This window comes from Ictalurus punctatus, chromosome 27 (genome assembly GCF_001660625.3).
Source record: "Ictalurus punctatus breed USDA103 chromosome 27, Coco_2.0, whole genome shotgun sequence".
NCBI classification, from domain to species: Eukaryota; Metazoa; Chordata; class Actinopteri; order Siluriformes; family Ictaluridae; genus Ictalurus; species Ictalurus punctatus.
The window spans coordinates 3,200,149-3,222,712 of NC_030442.2; the positions used below are offsets into that span (position 1 = coordinate 3,200,149).

Sequence of the window (22,564 nt, forward strand, 5' to 3'; positions counted from 1 at the left end):
TGTTATCTAGTGAACTGAACAGTGTTGCTAACACACTCTCTCTCTCACACACACACACCCACACGCGCGCACACACACACACATACACGGAGGCGCCGGTGTAATCTCTGCAGGCAACTGTGATGTGCTCATGATGCTCACGTTCACCTGCAGGGGTTGCGTTGTCGACCTCACACACTCACACACGTGTACGCACACACACGCACACACATTTGTGTAAATATGAAAGCACACTGTCACGGTGTGTGCGAGTGTGAGGCTGAGCTGAGCGCTGGCATAATCTCAGCTGGCAACTGTGAGCATGAGACAGCCCTCGCAGGGGCTGCTGGGATTGTGCCAAGCCCAGCGTCTCCGCCCCTTCCAGGCTCCACCCACAAACATCCTGGATTGCAGTTTATATCATATTCAGCAATATACAGGTTGGACAAATGGCAGCAACACAATGGCAACGTCCTCAAAACGACAAACAACACAAGCAACCTGTCAGCAGTGAGTGTGAACGTTTTCTGCGCACAACGGCTGTAAAGAGTAGTTATTTGAATGATTGTAGAGCCCGGATTTCCCATTCTTCTCTGATCTGTCACATCAACAAGGTGTGAATTTATACAGGTGTTCCTAATAAAGTGGACAGTGTGTGTGTGTGTGTATATGTATATAAGCATACATACAGCATCCATGGGTCTTTCCTGCAGCACAAATGATTCTTTGGATGTGCGCATTAATACAGGGATGATGTAAGACCAAAGAGTCGACTCATGAGTCAAATGAACAGACTCACTGTAAAGAGCCAGAACTGCTACTGCTACTAACTCTGGTAATGGAGTTGAATCTGGTCCATGTTACTATTAGTCCATGTATTCATCTGATTATCTACTGCAGAGCTGATGGAAAGCAAAAAAAAGAGAAAAGTCAACAATTGCACAACGTTTACACAATTTTAGCTCAGTGACGTTGTTATTTTTTTAAATCTTTTTTTATCGAGAACGACGCATCCGAAGTCTGTTTGAGACACTGTACAACTCCACGGAGGTGTTTTAGTCAACATGAGTGTGTGATTATTTATTTGCACATTTACATCAAACTAGAAAATGTAAAATGAAAGAAATATTTTTCCGACTTTTTTTTTTTTTTTTTACATAGTTACTCTTCTACATTTGAGGGTTTTTTTTTTTTTTTTTTTTTTTTCATGATTAACCCACGACGACTCTCACGCCTGGCGTGCAGCGATGCTTTCTGATGTTGATGATACTGCATCAGGAACTGATTGGATGATATCGAGGAGCCAACGGTTCCTGATGCATCCCCTTCAGCATCGAAAGATACACTCTGACACTGGAGACTCCTTCCGTAAACGTTAAAATAAACATCTCCTCACAAGAACACTTTGCAAGAGCAAAGTTTGCATTGCCTGTAGGGTGTACACTAAATGTGATGCATAATAATTAAAATAATAATAAAGTTGCAGCTAAAATCAAAAGGTGTTGTTGTGTTTAATAAGATAGTGGCACAGGTATGCCCCCCCTCCTCACAAGTCAGTAGTGCAGCAGTGAAAGAAGAGAGGGTTGAATTGTAGTCATGCCCCCTAGTGGAAGGTGCTCGACACTACACAAAAACAAACAAAAAAAGCAACTAACAAGAACTTTCATACAGAAAACAATCTGAATAATAAAGAAAAAAAACTGTTAAAATAAAATAAATATGCGTTAAATAACTAAAAACAAATTACTAAAATAATTAGTAACTGCATCTCAATAAATTAATAAAAAATGTGTATAACTAAATAGAAAAATAAATATTTATTACATAATGTAATATGTATATTTCTTCTAATTGAAATAGTTATATACATACACACACACACACACACACACACACACACACACACATATATATATATATATATATATATATATATATATATATATATATATATATATATATGGTAGCTTAATGATAATATTTAATACAATGTACTTATATAAACACTTCGTTTATATAAAAACAAATGTACACACAAGTGTTGAATATTTATGTCTGAATACAATTAAAAAAATAGCTAACGCAACATTCTTAAAAAAAAAAAAAAAAAAAAAAAAACCCAAGGAAAAAAAGTTTATTTATCCTTTCTAAATCATGGCGTGGTGTCTGATTGATTACATTCCAAATTGCTCCCTCTATTGTCTGCCTAGTGCACTACATAGGGAGTACATCCTATTATTTCAAGAGGCGTGTAGTGCACGTGTGTAGGGCGCACACAGGAATTTGGGCATCGATATTAATTAAACAACTTGCAGCGTTTAACTGCAGCAAATTTGCCTGTTTGTGACTGTTGTTCTTTCGGATAGAAGTCTATTATTAGTTAATTCCCGTCTTCAAATTCTGTTCATTCGTGACTTTATCTTTAATAAGTAGGAGATAATTAAGTTTCACCCTGATGCTGCGTGAAGCTAGAAATGCTAAACAAAGCTAGCTAACATTAGAGAATTTCATGGGTGTTAGCTAAGTCCATACGTTTTACTATCTACGAACGACTGATGCAAAGTACACATTACATCACGTATTAGTGTGTTTGTGTTAATATTAGTTGTTATGTATGAAAGCAGAATCCCCAAGATGGCGCCTAGTGCGCTGTAAGCTAGTGCGCATGCGCGTCGAATAATAGCCAAGGCTATTAAAACGGATTATTAAAACTTCTCACAGAAATTTCCTCGTTAAAGCGCCATGAGTTCACACGGGGCTCGAGTTCCGTGTGAGTCACCTTTAGAGAATAAACGCTTAAATCTCATCCCTATTGGGCGACAGCTCCAGAGAACTCCTCCGACTAAGATCCCGAACACGCAAACCACGCGTCCATCAGAAGAACCGGCCATCATGGAGGAAGAAGACTCACAGGTTGTTGTTGTTGGGGTTTTTTTTTTTTTTTTTTTTTAAAGCGGAATCAGTCCTAGGTTTAAATCCCAGGCTTTAACTAATTAGTCTGAAACTACAGTAGGCCTGTTAATCAAGTACGAGATGATGAAAAGTACTCGGATGCCACACAAACCGGTTCTAGCCAGGTGTATGAAAGGGGCGTGGCTTCTCTGGAAAGTCTATTTAACCTAATACAAGAGACATAATTTGTTTGGTAGAGATTTATTTTTTAAAAAATCTAGTACACTAACAAACAAACCACACATTTCTTTCGGATTTGTCAAGAATAATTTTACGCCAAAGTAAATTTCCACGTACGTTAGTATCGCAAACGCCAATCACAGTAACGCGTTCATTCATTGTCACAATGTTTTATTCTTCTTGTACCACAGCAGTTTAGCGAGGAAATATTTGACGCTTTACCTGTGATTCTTACAGAGCGCTGACGCTGACGACTCCTTCCATAAATGTTACGTTAACACCTTACAGAATGCACCATGTCAACAATTATGTGTTTTGATTTGTTAAGTTGTTTTTAAAATTAAAAACAAATCTTCTTCTTAGATATTCTTAGTCTTTAGATTCTTAGATCATGTCGAGCGTCCGCTGTGCAAGTTCCTGTGAATGAGTGGTTACTATAGCAACGATAACGTGTTGGAACCAGTACGTTAATAGAAACCTGTGATTTTTTTTTTTTTTTTTGGAGCTACACTACTTCCTGTCAGAGAAAATGAATATGAATGGATGCCTCTTCTGACCAATCAGAATCCCGCTTGGTATAATGTAAATAATATTCTTTGTGCGGGAGATGATTAGCGTGGTTATGTTTTTTAATCTATGTTCTTAAAATCAACGTTACAAATGTTTCCCCTTGTCTCTTGTTGTAAGACGGTACCGGAGGACGACACCAACGGGGGGCAGGACGACGCCACGTGCACCTTTGTGAAGGAGGAGAGGAAGTCGTATCGCAGGTCCAGCGTCACGTCAGCGTCTGGTGCGTTTTCCGCGTAACACGTGGGTTCTCTGGTTTTCACGTTTATGTGTTTGAGTTGTAAGCTCAAATCAGACTGCAGTACTGAACTTTTACTGTCGCACCTTTGACCTACAATGTAGTTGGTCGTGTAAGATGTTTGAAGAGTAAAATGGATGTTGTGTACATGTGTGACTTAAATATTTAGTGTGTTTGATAACTACTACTCTTGGGGTGTTTTTTTTTTGGGGGGGGTGTTTAGCGAAGATGTGGAACGCAGACCCTGACGCTTTCATCCAGGGCATGCAGGGCTACCAGTGGACTGACGCAGACCTGGAGTACGTCTATCATGCCAAGCAGCAGAAACGAGCCCAACAGCTACAGGTAAACACGTAGGCCATGTGTTGTACGTGTGCCCATGTATATGTCTTTGTGTCATTATTTTACGTAACAATAACTGACTAGCCGTTTATCATGGTATTGTATCTTAAAAAAAAAAAAAAAAAAAAAAAAAAAGACCACTTGTAATCATCTTTAGTCAGCAATTTTACCCGAAACGGAAACTGTCGTCTTATCCGGTGTATATCCGACATGCTGTACACATGCTTATATTAATCTAGCTAGCTTTTAAAAAAAAAACAGAGAGCTGACTAGCATGGCTAGTCAACTAACCGTAGCTAGCACAATGCACACACTGTCTGTCGGGGAATTGTTTCTGACGTTTTGAACTTGAGTGCCAATGTGGGTTTGTGCTTTTTGGAATGTATTTTTCATCATTTCCTGCTGCTCTTAGCAACTTGGTAAACAAAGTAAATTTCTATTTCTATTTACAGCAAGAGTTAAGCGAGGTCGAGAAAACTCTACAGGTCGAAACTCAAAGGTTGGAGCTAGCCGTCGCCTCTCGAGACCAACTCCTGCTCAAACTGTCTAAGGTGACGTGACTCAATAAGAATCAAGCTTCCACGCTCATGCCATTGTGCCTTTCTGTATTGTCCAGAAACACTGTTGTGATGTTGACCCGTGTGCTGCAGACTCCGTCCTGCGACTCGCTGCTGCAGTTGTGTAAAAGCGTCCTGTCCTGTTCTCGAACCTCTGATCAGCTGGACGGTTTGGGAGACAGAGCTCTGCTCTCGCTGTTGGATCTCCAGGACGTTCAGCGGGCCGTGCGTGAGGAAAACGCCAAGATCAGTCGTCTCGAGAGAGATGCGGCTAAAGCTCAGGAGCTCAGGTAGCAGGGATTTTTTTTTTACGGTCATGTGATTTACACATCAACATTCAGGTTTTAGCTTACGATCAGACAGAGAGAGAAGAGAGAGCCGGAGATCCGTTTCTGTACTCCAGGAGAGTTGATAAATCGTAATATTGACCAAATTATATGTCGCTATTGGTAAAAAAGAAATAAAAAAACGTAACAAATAAGGCGTAGTACACCAACTGAAGTTTAATTAAGTGATCGCGCAATGTGGGGAAAAATATCGTATCATGATACTTGGACAATATTTAGGTTTCCACACAAAGTATTAGCAAAACTGTAGCACTACTTCAGTACAAAATTTTAATGAATGTCGTTTAAAAAGTAGCGGACATGGTAAATTTCATGCTTTTAATTCACCTGTGTGTGTGTGTGTGTGTGTGTGTGTGTGTGTGTATATATATATATATATATGTGTGTATGTATAATATCTTTCTAACATTTCATTCTAGAGACATGGAGGAGAAAGCCATGAGGGACATGGACATCTGCCAAAAGAAAATCATCACACTTCAGGTAACACTCTGGACTGGGTGGTGAAACAACACCTGAAATTAATTTGTTCAGAATAACAAAAACCTTTTTTTTTTTTTTTTTTTTCCAGGCAAACATAGATGCTCTGAAGGTGGAACTCGCAGGGTTAAAGACTCGGCTGTTGGAGAAACAGGTGTGTGAAATTGTTTAAGCGAGTTCGTTCTGCTGATTAAAATTTGTGAATTTCAGTCATGATCGAAAATATTCGTTAGACTTTTGTTGTAAAATGAATTAAAACGGCACACAAATGTCTTAAAAGGTGGCCATTTTTAGACAATCCCCCTGTCAAGTCCACTTGTACTTAAGGCAAGGGAGCATCTGAAAATGGTCAGATATTGATTTTTAGTAATAATATCCAAAAATTGTTCTTGAAAAGTCAGTCAGTCAAAACAGCAAGCATTTGTCAAGCTTTTAAATGTGCAAATACTTAGGGATATATTCAAATATCCTTTTCAAAGGCACTTCCTACAGGGGTGGGGCTTTATTCTGACAGGTCGTGTCAGGAATCTGAGTTACCATGTGGGCTTTTAGGAAAAATATTTTTGTACATTGTGAAGTAGTGTATCGCTGCTCGAAGGAGATCATCTGTAAGCAGCGTGACTTATTATTTAACCGGCAATAAACATGGTCTCAAGAAACACTTTCCTGCTTTAGGAGGCCTCAAAGGCGGCTCGAGCAGAAAGGGAAGTCCGTAAGACTGCTAAAGCCAGAGCAATTTCCCATGCTCCGAAAACTCCAGAGGGAAGTCAAGTACAATTCTGTGCTTTCTTTTTGTCACGCTGTTATTGACATATTTACCAGGACCTGTTTATTTCAGTCTGGAGTTCTTTCTAATGTGAAAACCCAACAAATGATGTATAAGCTGTCTTGAATCTCAGTTACTCACTGTTCGTGTGTACTAAAGGATAGTACTGTAATTGTGTACATGCACTGAGAAATACACACAAACACAGTAAAATGGTTAGTATTTGAATTTAGTGACATTGGTTCACACTGAAAAGCAAAATCTTAGCTTTCATGGCTTTACTTCATCAGGAAAAAGCAACAGGTTTGGAGGGTTTTTTCCCTAGGAAACGTCTAAGTTAATATAAGATAAGAGAAGCTGTGCCACTCTATTCTCATGTCGCAAATGAAAAGTAATCTCTTCTGTGTAGTGTACACTGTTCACGTTTTTTCACTATAATCTAACAGGTTTCAGGGGATAATTAGGAGATGCAGAACGTAGTATTGGTGTGTTGAGGTTGATTTGTTGATTGTAGGCATGACCGGTGTTAGAAAGATCCAGAACAATTAACAAAAATTCATTTGTTGTTGTTTTTTCTTCCTCCACATTTCATTGTGGAATTTTAATCTGTTAGGCCTCAGTGGTGTCTCAAGTGCCAGAGAAAGGTCGCAAGTTATCCAGAAGGGCTAAACCCTCAACCAAGGCCCCTAAGGAGAAAGTCTTGAAGGAGACAGCTGAGAAGGAAACTGCTCGAAAGGAGAAGGCTGGCAAGGACACGTGTGAGGAAGGTAAGACAGCTCAGAAGGAAAAGGCATCAAAAAAGACAACTTCAAACAAGAATGTCAAGAAGGAAACGTCCCCAGAGGAGATGGCCCCAAGTGAGACGCCCTCACAAGTAAAGACCCCAGTGGAGACGGACACAGAGAAGATGCCCCCAAAGATAAAGTTCTCAAACGTGGCTCAAGTGCTTGAGAAAGGCCGTAAGGGATCCAGAACAGCTAAAACCCCAACCATGGCTCCAAAGGACAAAGCCCAGAATAAGACACCTCTGAAACGTTCGATCGAGAACGAGACGGTCTCAATGGAGATGGCTGAGAAAGGCAATACCGCCTCAAAGAGAAAGGCCCCAAAAAAGACGACTTCAAAAAAGGCTGCCGAGAAGGAATTGGCCACAGACGAGATAGCTTCCCAAGTAAAGACTCCAGAGGAGACGGCCCCAGAGAAGATGCCCCCAAACGTGAAGTACTCCAATGTGGTTCAAGCACTGGAGAAATGCCGTAAGGGATCAAGAACAGCTAAAACCTCAACCACGGCCCAAAAGGATAAAGCCCTGAAGAAGACTGCTCTGACTGAGTCGATTGAGAACAAGATGACACAGATGGAGACGGTTGACAAGGAAATGACTGAGAATGGTAATACAGCCCCAAAGATAAAGGCCCCAAAAAAGACGACTGCAAAAAAAAATGCAGAGAAGGAATTGGCCCCAGATGAGACAGTAAAGACTCCGGAGGAGACGGCCCCAGAGGAGATTCCCCCAAAGGTAAAGTCCTTAAATGTGGCTCAAGTGTTGACAAAAGGACGCAAGGGATCCACAACGGCTAAACTATCAACCATAGCCCTGAAGGAGAAGGGCTTGATGAAGACAGGTCTGAGAGAGACAGGTGAGAAGGAAACGGCTCAGATTGAGGCGGACGAGAAAGGTAAGACCGCCCGACAGGTAAAGGCCCCCAAAAAAGTAACTTCAAAGAATACGGCTGAGAAGGAAATGGCCCCAGAGGAGATGGCCTCACAAGTAAAGACAATGCATGAGAATGTCTTGGGTGAGTTGGCCTCAAAGGTACGAGCCCAAAAGATTATGCCAAAGAAAACTGATGAGATGGCCCTGGAGGAGACGGCCTTGATAGTTAATGCCCCAGAGGAGATGTCCTTGGAGGGGACTGCACCAAAGGCATCGAAGCGAAAGGCCCCAAAGAAGACGGCTTCAAAGAAAACTGCTGACATGGAGATGCCCACAGAGTTGACAGTTGAGGGGGTGATGGCTACTAAGAAGATGACATCGAAAGTAAGGGGCCCGAAGAAGATGGACCTGAAGAAGACGGCCATGCAGGAAATAGCTGAGGAAGAGCATGCTCTGAAGGAGACAGTTTTGAAGAATGGTCTGAAAGGGACAGACACTCATAAAAAGGAGATGGCAGTGAAAAACAAGGTTAAGAAAGAGACCGACCCAGAGGAGACCGCTTCAAAAAAGATGACTCAGAAGGAAGTGGAGGATGAGGTGACTTCAACGAAAGCAGCCTCAAATGTGAAGACCCCAAAAGAAATGCCTGAGAAAGAGACCATTTTGAGCAGAAGGGCCTCAAAAGAAAAAGAGCCCAAGCAGAAAGCTGGGAAGAACCCAAGTGAAGATGAGGTGCATTTGCATTTAAATGTTTACAACACAATACTCATGGAAATCATTAGATTTAGTCCAACGACTAGTTTACTATTCCGGTTTTACTTTCTCAGGATTCCTTAAATGCAGCGCCGGCACTGGGAAGAGCCCGAAAAGTAGCCAAACCCCCGAACTCTCCATTAGGAAGTGATCCTGAAACAGTGCGTCGCTCGAAAAGGAATGCTGTGAAGAATATAAGTCTGAGCAAGACAATCCCTGAGAAAATGACACGTTCCAGGCGGAGGTGATCGTCCGAGGTAAGGAAACAACAAAACATTTAAATCTCTGTTTAAATAGACGTGTTTTGGATGATTGACAACATTTAGGGACGTTTAATATTTTTTTTGGCCGAACCATTTTTTGTTTTCCCCCAAAGATGGCTTTCCATGTGAGAGTGTGAGACATGGCGTGAGACATTTTAAGTAGAGGGGGAAAGAATCAAGACCGTGATAGTGATTTTCACTTCACCATGCTCACTTACCGCCCTCTAGTGGACATGTCAGTCTTCACACGAGTGCAAAACGGCACGTGGGATTCAGTTCACAATGCACATCCCTCCAAAATTCACCTTAAAAGATTTCGACATTTTACTTCTACTTATTATTTATTTATTTATTTATTTATTTTTGGCATGCTTATTGTGTTGCACAGACTTTTGTCTGAAATTTCAGAAGTTGTTGGCCACTGTATCCATCCTGCTCTTTGTGTCTTAAGAGTATAACACTATCTGAAAATAGATAAGGGAAAATGCAGCTTTTTCAAAAAAAAAAAAAAAAAAAAATGCTGATATCACGTGATGTCCATGATTCCAAGATGGCAGAACGTATCGCGGTGCTCTTTCCTGTATTATCTGATGTTAATTTAATGTTGGATTGCTTTGGATTGTATACAGAGACATATTTAGTTCTAGTTGGTCCTTCACAAACTAGGTTCGTACTCATCCTTGTTCCTCTCAAATATCCACGTATTTCAGCCGAACGTACCATCACGCTACATTTCCTAAACACACTCAGCAGGGCTACATGTTGCGGTCAAAACTGGAGAGTACAAGCCAAACTTTGGAGAGAGCGAGAGATCAGAGCGTTCACGCTATAATCAAATCCTGTGTGATTTTTTATTTATTTATTTTTTATTATTTTTTTTATTAGACGGGTGGAACCAGCTTATGTCAACATTTCTGTTGGATGGGGAAGGATTGGTGTTGAAATCGCTAACACTTTCAAAAACGCCTCTCAAACTTGTCTCCATTGTAATGCTTTCCAGACTTCATGCTTCTGACTCAGCGATATCCGAAGCTACCACGTCCATTTTTAGTGCGAAAGTTTAGTGATTAATAAATAAATAAATAAATAAACAAACAAATAAATAAATAAATTCAGTGTTTACGTTCCACTCTATCATGGGGACATAGTCCAGCACCTCACGTTCGTAATGACTTACTGATGAGACGGAATCACTCGCAGACCACGACAATTATGCGTACACGCGTACGGTCACATCTTCAACATGGTGCATAAAAGTCTACAGAACTGTGACTTTTCCGTTAACTGTGAAGGGGGAAAAAAACATCCAGAGAAGGTTGTTTTTGATAGATACAGTGCTGTGAAAAAGTATTTCCTGATTTTCATCTGTTTTTGTGTACTTCTCGAACTAAACAGTGTTAGATCTTCATACGAAACATAACATAGAACAAAGGCAACTTCAGTAAACAGACAATAAGTTGTTTTTTTATTTTTATTGAAGCAAATACCTATCGCTCGTGAAAAAAATAATTGCCCGCTTAATCTTAAAATCTTGTTGTGCCACCTTTAGCAGCAATAAAGCTGCTAAAAGTCTTTCACAGCACCCTGGTGGAATTTTGGTCCACTCTTCTTTGCAGAACTGCTTTAGTTCAGCTACACAGGAGGTGTGAACTGCCTGTTTGAGGTCCTGCCCCAGCATCTCAATTGGTTCCAGTCAGGACTTTGACTAGGCCACTCCAAAACTGCTATTTTTTGAGCCGTTCAGAGGTGGACTTGATCCTATGATTTAGATCGTTGTCTTGCTGCATAATCTAGTCGCGCATGAGTTTCAACGTACGGACCGAAGACCCGACGATCTCCGTTAGGATTTTCTGGTAGAGAACAGAATTCATGTTTCCCTGCAGTTATTGCAAGTTGCCCAGGCCCCGAAGGAGTAAAGCATCCCCACACCATCACACTTCCTCCACCATGCCTGACCGTAGGTATGATGTTCTTTTTGTGGAATAAGGTGTTTGGTTTTCCAAAGAGTTCCACTTTCGACTCATCAGTCCACTGAACATTCTCCCAAAAGTTTTGAGGATCATCAAGGTGTGTTTTGGCAAAATTCAGACGAGCCTTAATGTTCTTCTGGGTTTAGCAGTGGTTTTCACCTCGCCACTCTTCCATGGATGCCATTTTTACCCAGTGTCCTTCTGATAGTGGAGTCATGAACAGTGACCTTTACTGATGCAAGAGAGGTCTGTAGTTCCTTTCATGTTGTCCTTGGTTCTTTTGTGAGTTCCTGGATGAGTCGTCGCTGTGCTTTTGGAGGAATTTTGGAAGGTCAGGCACTACTGTGCTGAGTTTTTCCACTTGGAGATGATGGCTCTCACTGTGGTTATTTGGAGTCCCAGAGCCTTTGAAATAGTTTTGTAACCCTTCCCAGATGGATGTATTTCAATCACCTTCTTCCTCATCATTTCTGGAATTTCTTTCATCTTTGGCATAGTGTGTTATTGGGCAAGACCTTTTTAACCAGCTTCATGCTGTTGAAAAAGTTCTATTTAAGTGTTGATTTGATTGAACAGGGTTTGCAGTAATCAGGCCTGGTTGCGTCCAGTCCAGCTGAACTCCATTATAAATGCTGTTTCATAGATTTGCAAAATTTGTAATTACGGAGGGCAAATACATTTTCACACAGGCCCCTGTTGGTATTTGATGTTTGTTTGCTTCAATAAATAATATCATTATCATTTATAAACTGTATTGTGGGTTTACTCAGGTGGCCTTTGTTTAATCTTAGATTTTGTTTTAATTTCTGAAACAATTTAGTATGAGATCTACACAAAAACAGAAGAAATCAGGATGGGGCAAATTCTTTTTCACAGCACTGTTGGTGAAAGTGGTAGCGTTGATTTTATGACATTAAGGACTGTACTCATTAATCATTAATTAATAAATAACGAATTGTACATGAACTCAGTCATTTGTAATATCATATTACTATAGTTATCACGCTCCTGTGCCAAGGTCCTAAGGCCCATTACATTTTTATATAAATTTTGTGTAGTGTTTTAGTAGAAGGAAAAAACTTTCCAGGCATTTATTAAAAAATACAAAATCTGATTGATGGAGAGAATGGTATTTTTTATTTATTTATTTATTTTTTAAACTGTTTACTGCTGAATTTAATAATTATATTAAAATACTTTTAATACTCCGTTTTGTTGCAGTAGTACATATACTATATATGACGTACAATATATGTAATTTTTCAATTCAGCCCACATTAGCTGCTATGATGTGTGAAAATCTGAATTCAATTCATTGAGACAGAAAACCCAAGGATGTTGGATCAAATTCATGGAGGTCAAGCTTTAACCATACTGCACGCCAGCTTTACCAGTTTAATATAATGGCAGGAAAATGCCGATTGTTTTTGTTTTTTTTTTTGTTTTTTTTTCCCCCCTCGGACTCTTGTACGTCGGGGTCTGATTTATCTCTCGGTCACTTCTGGAGTGTTAACGTTAGCGATTGTCTTATTTACCCAGTCTTAAAGAACGAGTCTCGGGGCTGTTAGACAATTGGTTATAGTCCAGCCAGAGATGTGGAGGCCACAGGCCTCGATTCCTCAGATGGATCAACATGCTTGCAGCTCGTAGACAAACGCCTACAGGACAGCACCGTTAATCCTAAGTGGCATCTTGGACTCTACTCTAGCTCGTCCTTCGTGATGAAGTGATTCTCCGCCTGTTTAACACCTCAGTCAGAAGAGAGAGCTCTTATATGGCTCTGATGACCTTGTGATCCAGGAAGATGTGTGTGTGTTTTTTTTTTTTTTTTGGTCCCCCCCTCCATCGTCTTTTTGCACATCTGGTGACCAGACAGATTTCATTACTGGAAGGCGAAACTGCATCAAAGGGGAGTGTATGAATTCCACGGCTTTTAGTTCTGCTCTGTGAATGAACTCGATGCCTTCTGTCGAAGGTGCGAAATAATTTGTGGAATCGGATCAGCGTGCAGTCGTAGCCGTGTGAGTCACGGTCGAAAGCACTTCTGCTTCCTAGTCGTGTATAAAAACACAATTCGTCCGACTTAACTTGTATAGTGATTTCAGAATAAGATGGATTACGCTCCACCTTTTAAAGACAACCTACAGGATTTGAATTTTACGTGTGCTGGTTATAGAAATTCATCCTCTGTCGTTTTGCAGAATTTGGGAATGAGAACTAGACAGAACTTTTAGGTTGGTCGGTTGGGGTGTGACCGATTTATAGTAATCTCTCAACAAATCATCAGGATTACTCGTGGATAAAAATCCAGCCCGCAGCTCTTTCAGCTAATCAGTGTTAAGATGGCTGTCATTATGTTTATCCCTGGATGTTATGGATGAAGTGCAGTCTGGCGTTTCTATATATATGTATATATAATATGGCATTTCTTCAGCGAGGCATCCTTCTGAGATCTCCTCACAGCTGGCCTTGAAAAGATGCAGGGATTGTAAACGGATGAGTTCACCACCTCCGAGATGCCAGAGATGATCTGCCCGTCTCGGTCTCTCGCTTTTGGAGCTCGGGAACAGTCTGGAACGAGTACCGTCCATTTGCGCAGCCTTGAAGGTTGAAGTGTTTTGTGGATCTTGGAGATCATGAACTTTTTTTTTTGTCTGCCCAAGGTTGTCTGACTAGGCCAGGGTCAGCCTTTCTATTTGATGGAAGTGAAGCCTGTGATCCTGGAATGTTTGCATTTACATCATTTCGAAGTTATGCTTTCAGGATGCCGCCGCAAGCCTTGTGTCAACGTCTTGCCTTTGTGCTGACCTCTAAATGAGGTTTTAAATCTTAAGATGTTAGAAATGAGTCCGATTTTTGTTCTTTTTTTTTTTTTCTTTTCTTTTTTTCCTTCCCTGTCTGAGATGATGTGCTCCTCTGCAGTAGTTATGATTTAAAAGTGATTTTTAGATCAAATACATCAACACCATGATTGAGGAAAGAGTTCTGTTTAACGCACTCTGCCAAAGAGACATTCTAGCCCTGGGAAGACTAGGAAACATAGCATGAAAGTATCCGTCCTGATGTGCAACCGACGTGTGGAATCCACTCCCGGGTGACCTTAAAAGTCCCTGAAGGGCTGCTCGTTCATCAGCTCAATCCCCAGTCATGATCCCTTGCTATACAAGGTCTTGTGAAAGACCGTTATTATGATGATGAATGGGCAGCAGTGGGAACGGTGTGTGTTGCTGTAAGGATTAGCTTCTGTTTTCCTAGCATTAGTGGCAAGCAGCCATCCTAGAGATCTCAGGAAACCAGCGCCGCTCCTTTCCAATGAATGTGGTATCATCAGCAGTGATTTGAAGGTCATGGTAACTCTCTGCTGAACCCATTGGTTTGGACCAGCTTCTTTTCAGAAGAGGAGTATGCGTTCAGGTCAACCTGTCTTAAGGATTTTTGGATATGAGCGATGTCCTTCCAGACACGCCTTTCGGTTGAGGACGGAAGCGCCAAACACTGTTGAACCCTTGGTTTGGCACAGTCCACTTTTTTTTTTTTTTTTTTTTTTTTTCTTCAAGTAAGGCGTATGCATGTTCAGGGTCAGCAGGATTGTTTCTCAGATCAGATTTCAACTTCATTTATGACTTTATAGTTATTATAGATATCGAGGACCACAGTTCTTAATGTAGCCCCTTTCAGTGCACACTAAGTCACTGCCACTAGAGGTCAGCATCACGTCCAGGAGCCATCTGTGTAAACCTCAAACGACAATTGAGAAAAGAATGCATGCTGGTACAGCATCAGGATAGAGACAGTTGTGTCATCACATATCCTTCTCAGTCATGTTTGCCCATTTCGGTTTGGAGACAACTGTAGGTCACTGTCCACAGCCAAGGAAAACCCCATAAAAGTGTATTAGCAACAAGAAACGGCTCTGCTCCAGTATGCGCAAAATGTGCCACATGTAACGGCGACCATGCCAAGTCTAGACCCAGCCAGCTCGACGTGTGAATAAAGTGTGAAACCAGATCCTGCCAGCACGGATTCAAAGAAAGCTCTGGCCATGAGAAAGAGCACAACATCGGTTTTTGATGTTCTCCTTAATTCTCCCAAAATTGCAGTACCATTAAGCCTGTTTCAGACCACATTCGGTTTGCCAAACACACAAGGTGTGACCATGAATCTGTTTTAAATAAGGCTGGGGAGATTATTTTCGTGAGAAGCTAGTTGTCTGGTTTAGAGGCTTCAGATATTCCCTCTTAATTCAGGAACGTTAATTCTGCAGGCCGATGTTTTGATCAGTTTTTTGAAGACGTGATTTATCATAAGATAGAAATCGGAGCGTTAGGAAATCGGTAGGTTTTGGGTTATTTATCCCCACAATGTCAGTTTGACGTTCGATATATCATGCATGCCACACCCGTCAGACTCGTGAGCTGTAAATCCTTCAGGAATTATTGGTGAACGTGTAGAAAAAAACAGCTGAAGTCATTTATTTTTGCTTCTGGACAAAGAATGCCTTGAGGAAGCGAGCGGTTCAGCTGGAGAGCAGAAAAAAAAAAAAGGGTTTGTCGAGTGAGAATTTGATCTGGCGCTGACTCGGTGGAGAAGCATTAAACTTAAACTAAAAAAAAAACAAAAAAAAAACGGAAGACTAAACATTTAGACACAGTCTGTGTACACACCTCCTCTAGTCTACAAGGGAATGTGGAGAGGGATGAATTCTAATCCCACATTTGAAAGCACCTTTGGCAATAACGACGCCAGAGTCGGACGATGGTGGAGTTCAGTCGATCCGATCCATTATCCGCAAGACGATCTTCAAGGAACTTTAAAGGATCCACAGTTTGGTGTCATTCTTTTCATGCTAGTGAACTTTGACGATGTGGTTGATGTGGAGCAGAGTATTACCTAATATCAGCGGTACCCAAATGAAACTTTTTACATTTTGTATTAGCGAGCGTGACGGCTTATCTTGGCTGACGGCACTCGGCTGCTGGCCGGCCGGGATGGAAAAGGACACGGAAAAGCCTCAATGTCCTGAGGTTGCAAGCTTGTAAACCTTCTGGACGGTTCTCTTGGTTTTGTCGATATTTCCGAGTATAAAATTTCACCTCGGGCCTTAAATGGAGATACCACAGGAGCAAGCAGGCAGTTAGCCACAGTCAGTCAGAGGTTTTCGTTTTCAATTGTCCCTTGTTGCAATGCTGTGAGGTTTTTTTTTTTTTTTTAATAACCTGATCAGTTCTTATCCACAAAGCGTCTGCTCTTGTGTAATCAGAAATTGGACATCCGTCGTCCTTGGCAGAACACTCTCTCAATACAAAAGCTTGGTTCTGGGGCAATAGTGGATCAGTGCTTAAAGGCTGTGCTTCAAACCCTGGCACTTTCAGGCTGCTGCTGTTGAGCCCTCAAGCATCTTGACCGTCAGTGCTGTAGGGACGGAGTGTCATGGCTGCCCCTGCACTCTGACCCCACCTTTTTAAAAAATTTTTTTTTTTATCTAGTCCATAAGAATCCAATGTAATAAGATTATCATAAGCATGAGGAAAGAAGTCCTGGTTCATGGGACCCGATTTCAGCCCCAATTTCCCAGTCGCCGAATAATTCCGGGGCATCTATGAAGGGATGAAAGTTGTGTCGTGTGAATGGGTCGGCGATTCAGAGATTTTGAAACTTGTGTAACGTGCGCGCTCTGCCTAAGAGGTTGATGGCGGATCACGCCTTGCTCCTGAGCCTCAATCCCCATGGAGGTGTTTTTAAAACTCTACGGGGCCTCTTTGACATCTGTTTGGGGTTTCTTGAACACTGTAAATCCCACTTCCCTGCTGTGAAGCTCTCATGGCTGATAGACACGAGGTAGCTGGGCGCTGTATACACTGGCACGGGCCCTGTGCGAATATTTGCCCAATATGTGTCTGAAATATTTGCAGAGTTGAGACGCTGAAGTGCTGTCTGGAGTGCTCATTGCTTTGGTATTCTAAAATAAACCTTTGGAAAAAGGCTGAGGAACTGTGTGCACCGGTCTTTGATGGGATTCTGGTGTTTTGGGGTTTTTTTTTGTTTTTTATTTTTTTTTTATTTTTTCTTCCTTCATGAGAAAGGGTAAGTTTTCATGACTTACTTTTACTTGGTCTTCTTTGTTCTATTGCTTTGAAGTCATTCGACCGAGGTGTGACGTGCCAAGGTTTGCATACGTGTGCGTTGCTGATTTTTTCACCCTCTGTGGACCGTTCTCCTGATTTACAGTGAACGTCAAAGCTACCTGGGATTGCTAGTAGAGGAACAGGCCTGTTGATTTTACAGGCATTTTCCCAAGTCTTTGTTGTGTCCATTTTCCACACCATCATTTCATCATTGTCCATCTGTTGGAATATTTAAATAATAGTAGTTTTGCATTTCCCTCTCTATTTTCACTTTGGTGATCTGGCAATTCCAACCCGCCAACAGCTACAAACCGAGGAGGACGAAGGCTAACGTGCTTCCTCCAAGACACGTTATTGTACATAACTACTGTCGAAATGCTATCAGCCCTGTTTCACATACACGATCTCACAGAACCACAGAGGAGGACAGCCTCTCTGGTCTCTTGGCCTCCCGCTATGGATGTCCGTGGCATCATTGGGATACAAACTCGCAATCTTCTGATGATAACTTGGACGCTTCTCTGTTGCACCACTCGGGAACCCCTAAGTAACCATAGTTAATGGAGACACACATCGGTTCCTTTTGTAAGAACATCACTGATCATTTGTGAAACATTTGGGTGGAAGCATATCTAGAGAGATGCCATTGGTGCAAAATGCCACGTCATGCCACGTGTCATTGGCCTTCAGCCCTTTCCATGAAAAATCTGGAGAATTCAGTTTCAGCCCAAATCCAACACATCTCATCTCTCACAAGATGATATTTTATTTACCATCTAACCTGCAAGTGCCAGTTTGTCGTTCTCTGAAGCATTTTGGGGCAGACACCAGATTTTGATGGAGACCATCAATTTCATCCTTCCTAAGAAATTAGAACATGGCTAGTTGCACGTTCATGGATCCTCACAGGAATCCCCAGGAGCCCAGCGTTGCACTTTTAGAAATTCCTCCTTAGTTGGTTCTGACTTCCAAAAGAAAAAATCTAAATAATAATAATAAAAATAATAAATGCCAGTATTTCTAATTGGAATGCTACTGAGGATAAATAAGTTTCATGCTTACTCATACACAAAGTGCTAGTCTTCACTTCATTGTTTTAGTTATGCTTTAGTTGGTAAACAATGCTACAGGCTGGAGACCTTTAACAGGGCTACACTGTAAGGAGAAAAAAAAAAGGTATGTAGAACAAACCCTAGAAGAGCGGGTTTTCCTGAAACACTTCATTATATGTTATGGGCTCTTAAATCCTAAATAAATACTACACCCTAATACTTTTTATGGGTCGTTTGGATAACTAAGGGTACTCGGCTTCCTTGATAGGGGTAAACTGTTCTATTCTACATGGAGCCTTCAAGGGTCAATGCCAAACCCCCCCGAGGGTAACGTTACTAAACGTTAAACTCTTCAGTGCTATTGTCCGTATTGTGGTTCTTCACGGCTTACTTCATACGCGTTGCTGCAATTGACATGACACATGGCTAATTCGACTCTCGCAGAACCCTAATATAGTTTCACAGACAACAAAGAGCCCAAATTTGGACTTTCTGAAACAATACATATCAAATCACAGTAACTGGCTAAGATTTACTAATGAACAAAAAGCTAGTCAGGACAAACAAAATCATGCTAACTGTTTAATGCTAGTCCTCATGAACTTTTTTACCTGGACCTCATGTAGCAACATGGTTAGAAAGCTTTTTGAACCACCTAAATCCTAAAGCAATCCTGAAAATCACTTCGACATGCTAATGAACCGACAGCTAGTCAGGATAAGTAATGCTAGCTCTTCATTTATTGTGTTTTCTTGGTTTTCATTAGTAAATATTGCTACAGGCAGGAGAAACAGGACACACTCACAGTGTTTGCTGTTACTAACCGCACATGTGTGTGTGTGTGTGTGTGTGTGTGTGTGTGTGTGTGTGTGTGTGTGTGTGTTTTCAGGAGGGAAGTGTGCGTTCCTGCTCACGCTGTAGAGATTGCCAGGATATTCCGAGGTCAGAGAGAGAGCTCTGTGTGCGTGTGTGTGTGCGCGCACGTGTGCTTTTAGTTATTCTGTGTTTTTTCTTTTTTTTTTTTAATGTAACACACCTATTATTTTGGCCGTCCTCAACGATTTGTAAAAATGTGTTGTGTAACGTACGTCATCCTAATAAATGAATATTCCTCAACATGTATGAAAGGATGGTCTGATGTAAAGCTGTGTACGTCTTCCATTGAGAGTTTATACGATGCCGTGTGTGTAATGTCTTGCCCTAACAGAAGCCAGCGTGTAGTCTGGTTTATAATAAAGCTGTATGTTATTATAAAAAGGGCCTCAGTGACCTTAAAAGTATCAATGGTATTGCTGTGTGTGTGTGTGTGTGTGTGTGTGTGTGTGTGTGTGTGTGTGTGTGTGTGTGTGTGTGTGTGTGTGTGTGTGTGTGTGTGTGTTTGTCTTTTCAGTATTACAGTGCTTGCAAAGTTTAAAAAAAAAAAAAAAAAAAAAAAAGGTTGACATCACTCACAGAGGTGACATGGTGCTTATTATTATTATTATTATTATTATTATTATTATTTTTTAAATAAAACATGACTTCGAATTTAAATTATATAGTCCTGGAGGTTTAAAAAAATATTTTTTTATAGAAGATCTTTATCATCGCAACTATTTTTAAACTTAGTCAGATGGAGAAATCAACAAGAATTGGATCACAGGGGTGACAGGAACCTAAACATGGAGATAATTCTATCATTATATTACAGGATTAAGGATACACGTGTGTGCTTGTGCTGTCCATCCATCCGTCCGTCCATTTTCTGTAGCGCTTATCCTACACAGGGTTGTGGGGGAGTCTGGAGCCTATCCAAGGGAACTCAGGGGACACCCTGGATTTGTTGCCAACCCTTCGCAGGGCACAATCACTCACTACAGACAATATGGAAATGTCAATCAGCCTACAGTGCATGTCTTTGGACTAGGGGTGGAAACCGTGCAGCACAGGGAGAACATGCAAACTCCACGTACACAGAGCGGCGGTGGGATTCAAACCCCCGACCCTGGAGGTGCGAGGCAAACGATGGGTCATTAAACATCTCTCGCTATCCATCTCTTGTCAGACTTTCTCTCCGTGTCCACATTCTGAGGTTTAACAAAGTCGAGGAATTCAGAAAACAAACAGTCATGGCTGTGTTTGAGCATGGAATCCGGGACATCCAGACTCTGGGACAACAGGGGGAAAAAGAAACTAGGGAAAGGCGAATCAGGAACCATGTTGTTCATTTTTTTGGCACACGGTTTGCCCCGACTGGCTTTGAATGATCAGACAGTGAGTCAGTATTGTTCATGTCCGGACCTGTGATCTCCACATCTTCTTCTGATTGGAACAGAAAAAGAAGCTGCAAGTCAAAACAGGCCACCGCTGCCATGTCTCCCTGACCACAGTGCAACAGGATCCCCGCTATGCAGGCTGGCCAAATAAACACGCCGCAAGAAGTCTCTCCGAGTGCCACGGTAGTCTGTCATAAATCATGTAATTATCACGAGGGGGACGGATTCCCAGGATGTTTTTGACTCCAGATTCCCTCCCGAGAAATCAAGCCCAGCGGAGAGAACGGCACCGTGGAATATTGGATGCCGTTCTTTCCTAACCGTTCCCGTTCCAGCGCGCTTGCGGTTTTCGGCGTATTATCGTTCTGTAAACTAGTCACACATCCGTGAAACTATGGATCTCGATGATTGCGCCAATATTAAAACAGTAAAACAGGCCCTTAAAAAACCCCCCAAAAACTCCTTCAGCCCTGCAGCGTCAAGCTGGAGCCAGGATTAAGGCTGTGCTTCTGTGAAACGTTTTCATGTCATATGACGAAGAAAATTACTACAGAAGCTTGGAATGCACCCAGATGTTCTTGGGTACAGATTCGAGAAGCCGAGGAGCATACAGCGAGCTTGTGGTTTTCATGCTGCAGGAAATGTACAGACATCGCTGGCCTAGAAACCGACTTCTCCTTTCCAAACGCTGCTTTATTTCTTCCCATGTCTCGCTAAGATGTATGTTATTCCCTGCTGTGATTTCAGGTTGGACAAACACAGCTGGAGCAGCTGATGCTGATGCTGATACAGTTCCTTTTTTTTGGTTCTGTTCTGCAAATACAAATGGTTCGGGTGGGGGCAGAGGGCAGGGGCAAATAAAACTAAATGATCTGTAACACATTGTCCCCTCAGGACTGCGTTAAGCAAATATGAACCCGATGTGAATTGTGACTATAAATGGATAAGAAGGTTATTCTTTTATTAATAAAAATCTCTAATGATTTTTATTAATCTGTAATGCAGTGTCTCTGGACTCGTTTAAAAAGTATAAGAAAACAAGGTCTAACTTCTTAAAGAGGTTTTGCTTAGAACTTTTTCAGGTCAGTTTCCTGTTAACTGAGATTATCTAATACGTCCGTGAACGATGAACAACCTCTGAATATCAGCATGGGATTTAAAGATAAATAAAAGAAAAATTATAATGAAAAAACAGTGCAGACCTTTCATTTCTTGGAGAATTATGGGTTTTTAAAAAAAAAAAAAAAATGTATTTGCTTCATGACTCAAAGATTTCAATTCAGTTTTATTTGTGTAGCGCTTTAAACAATGGACATTGTCCCAAAGCAGCTTTACAGGAATAAATAAATTCAGAATATAAATTTTACATTGATGAATTTGACACTAATGTGCAAGCCAGAGGCAATGGTGAGGAACCTTGAGAGGAACCAGACTCAAAAGGGAACCGGTCCTCATTTACTTAAAGAAAAACTATTCACAAAAAGCTTGAGTAAACAAATATGTTTTCAGCCTGGACTTAAACACTGAGACTGTGTCTGAGTCCCGAACACTTAATTGGAAGACTGTTCCATAACTGTGGGGCTTTGTAAGAGAAAGCTCTTCCCCCTGCTGTAGCCGTCATTATTCAAGGTACCAACAAATAGCCTGCACCTTTTGATCTAAGTAGATGTGGCGGATCCTAAAAGACCAAAAGTTTGCGCAGGTACTGTTGCGCGAGACCGTTTAGTGCTTTATAAGTTAATAATAGTATTTTAGAGTCAATGCGAGATTTCACTGGGAGCCAATGCAGTGTGGATAAGATCGGGGTGATGATGTCGTATCTTCTGGTTCTAGTTAGGACTCTAGCAGCTGCATTCTGGACTAACTGGGGCTTCTTTATGCTCCTACTTGAACATCCAGACAGTAAACACTGAACTAATTTTTGTGCATCGTGTACTGACATTATATTTCTTATCTTAGAAACATTTCCGAGATGAAAGAAGGCTATCCTAGTAATATTATCTACATGAGCGTCACATGATCGACTGGAGTCAATAATCACACCAAGGTCTTTTACTGCTGCACATGACGAAACAGAA

At 41.3% G+C, this 22,564-nt stretch overlaps 1 protein-coding gene across 1 annotated transcript; it reads left to right on the forward strand.

The window, feature by feature from the left end:
• The first annotated feature begins 2,107 nt into the window (after positions 1–2,107).
• si:dkeyp-34c12.1 (uncharacterized protein LOC570187 homolog) lies at positions 2,108–19,525 on the forward strand. Its single transcript, XM_017458862.3, has 10 exons — positions 2,108–2,892; positions 3,799–3,904; positions 4,143–4,264; positions 4,714–4,812; positions 4,912–5,108; positions 5,585–5,648; positions 5,737–5,799; positions 7,025–8,800; positions 8,896–9,078; positions 19,121–19,525. Exons 1-9 carry the CDS (start codon positions 2,722–2,724, stop codon positions 9,067–9,069), a joined length of 2,772 nt encoding a protein of 923 aa, XP_017314351.1. The 5' UTR covers positions 2,108–2,721; the 3' UTR covers positions 9,070–9,078; positions 19,121–19,525.
• The last annotated feature ends 3,039 nt before the right edge of the window (positions 19,526–22,564 follow it).